Source organism: Lepeophtheirus salmonis, chromosome 3 (assembly GCF_016086655.4).
Source record: "Lepeophtheirus salmonis chromosome 3, UVic_Lsal_1.4, whole genome shotgun sequence".
Taxonomy (NCBI): Eukaryota; Metazoa; Arthropoda; class Copepoda; order Siphonostomatoida; family Caligidae; genus Lepeophtheirus; species Lepeophtheirus salmonis.
In genome coordinates, this window is record NC_052133.2 from 8,828,272 (window position 1) to 8,830,468 (window position 2,197).

Genomic DNA, 2,197 nt, shown 5'->3' on the forward strand with positions numbered 1-2,197 from the left:
TAGATTCAACATTCTAGAATGGGCGAGTCAAAGTCCAACCTTGAATCTTATCGAGAACTGGTGGCAGAACTGGTGGCAATACTTGAAGACAAGAGTAATGCCGATGAAATTAACCAACCTAACCTAACTTGAGGCCTTTGCCAAGGAAGAGTGGACACTCGACACATGCAGGAAGCTTGTAGAATTGTACAAAAATCGTCTAGAATCAGTCCAAATATACAAAGTCTATTGACTATTAAAACATATTGGCGCATAGGGTATGAATAATTATGAACATCGTATTTTTTAGTTATCAATCAATAGAATACTCATGAATTCAAAAGCTCTTTGAATTGTGTATAGTTGTGTATATGTCTCTTGATCACATATAATTCATAAAAAAAACCCAGATTATTACCAGATACAGGAAATTATCAAGTAAGACATTTTGACTTTTGAGCCATTTTATATTTTATTATTTCTCTAATTGTGAAATGACTATTTTTTCATCAAGCTCGAGGTATTATAAAATAAGTTACTCAAAATTTATTTATAGGACTATTCAAGCCTTAAGCTTCAATTTTCCTTCCCGTGTTCTCTTCAATCCACTCCAAGTAAGAAGTGACTCGAGCAAATCCTTCGGGCTTTCCATCATCGCAAGTTTTTCCTCCAACAAAGTCTGCAACACCGATTTGCATATATTTTCCATCTTCAATTTCATAATTCATTGGACCTCCACTATCTCCCTAAGAATTAATTTTTAAGCTATTTATAACATCGAATGCAATTGACTTGATTGTCACTTACATTACAAACACCCTTATGATCAGAGGAATCGATGCAAATCAAATCTTCATTGATCAATGAGCCATATGTTTGAGCACACACATCATTTTTAATCACTCTCAGTCCGTTGACATAGTGTAATTGGGGCACACTAATAGGATTTGGAGATCCTTGGATGAGTCCCCAACCAGTGGACGTGACAGTTTCATCAGCAAAAGTTTTTCCCATATCGGAGTACTTGGGCAAGCAAATGGGTCTAACATAATCTGCAATTAACATCATCATTTTTGCTATAGAATAAGTAAAGTAGATTACCATTAAACTCCAATTCCTTCTCTAGTTTGATTAGAGCAATGTCGTCCTGATATCCAAACACGCTGTTGATATAGTTGGGGTGAGGAATAGATTCAGTGCCCAAAATTACTTGCTGATGAGGTTCATCCTTGGAATAATCATGAGTTCCAGCAGAGATAGTGAATCTATCAAATGGAACCACACAATGGGATGCAGTGAGAATGTACTGCTTATTCACAATGGATCCTGTACAGCGACCAGAGTCAAAATTGCTGCTCATTTGGATAGCAACAACCCATGGAAATTGATTGGGCTCAGCTTCTTGTCCACCAATGATTTTCGATGAGAATTCCTTGTTTTCAATTCCGCAAATATCTATTATACATAGTAGAAAGTATTTAAAATATGTAACAGTTTCGGTTAGCTTTTACCTTCATATTCAGCTGAAGATGATTGCTAGAAGGGGAAATATATTGAGTGTTAGTTCAGGATATTCATTTAAAAATCACTTACCAAGAATGCAATGGATAACAAAATAGCACAAAATAACTTCATCATGTATAATGTGGTACTAACCTAATCTTAGTAGAGAATAAAGGGGTTTTATATAATTCATTTTATCTTATCTCTATGGAGGTATATAACGCTGAAAACTCTTGATTTTTTAATGCGCAGTGTGTGTAAATATCAATTTAAATTCATGTATGTAGATAAAAAAGATTTAATCTGTGTATTAATTTCCTCTCAGTTATTGACATTAACATTAATTTAAAATGCTAACATAGTATGTTTATTTAAAATTGGTGTAGTAAACAAAAAAGGCCCGGTCCGGAATCACCACTAAATAGGGAATAATCAAACTAAAAAAATAAATAGCAAGGTGGTGTGACTTTCTGTAGCTTGCTATTTTTTTGCTGAGAATAATTAATAATATACACCTATATTTGATATCTATATTAATAAAGCAAAGGTTATCCGTATGTATGAAAAATGGGCACAAGGTGCACTCTATATAGTGCTTCCTGATGTATATAATATAAACTAATAAAGTTTTGTAAAAAAAAAAAATCACTCCATAAAATGAAGGAAATCTTGCAATCGTTTCGTTCAACTCAGATTTTTAAAAAAAAAAAAAGTA

At 33.3% G+C, this 2,197-nt stretch overlaps 1 protein-coding gene across 1 annotated transcript; it reads right to left on the reverse strand.

Annotated features, from left to right (window-relative positions):
- Positions 1-425: 425 nt before the first annotated feature.
- On the reverse strand, positions 426-1,691 carry LOC121114221 (brachyurin). Its single transcript, XM_040708107.1, has 5 exons — positions 1,573-1,691; positions 1,491-1,515; positions 1,081-1,434; positions 787-1,031; positions 426-725 (listed from the first exon to the last, which is right to left on the reverse strand). The coding sequence occupies exons 1-5, from the start codon at positions 1,615-1,617 to the stop codon at positions 549-551; spliced, it is 846 nt and encodes a 281-aa protein (XP_040564041.1). The 5' UTR covers positions 1,618-1,691; the 3' UTR covers positions 426-548.
- Between the last annotated feature and the right edge of the window lie 506 nt (positions 1,692-2,197).

Coding starts and splice junctions, on each gene's coding strand:
- LOC121114221 (XM_040708107.1), bottom strand. CDS start 1,617: ATGATGAAGTTATTTTGTGCTATTTTGTTATCCATTGCATTCTTG. Junction 1,435..1,490: donor ATCTTCAGCTGAATATGAAG/GTAAAAGCTAAC, acceptor TATGTATAATAG/ATATTTGCGGAATTGAAAAC. Junction 726..786: donor ATCATAAGGGTGTTTGTAAT/GTAAGTGACAAT, acceptor ATTAATTCTTAG/GGAGATAGTGGAGGTCCAAT.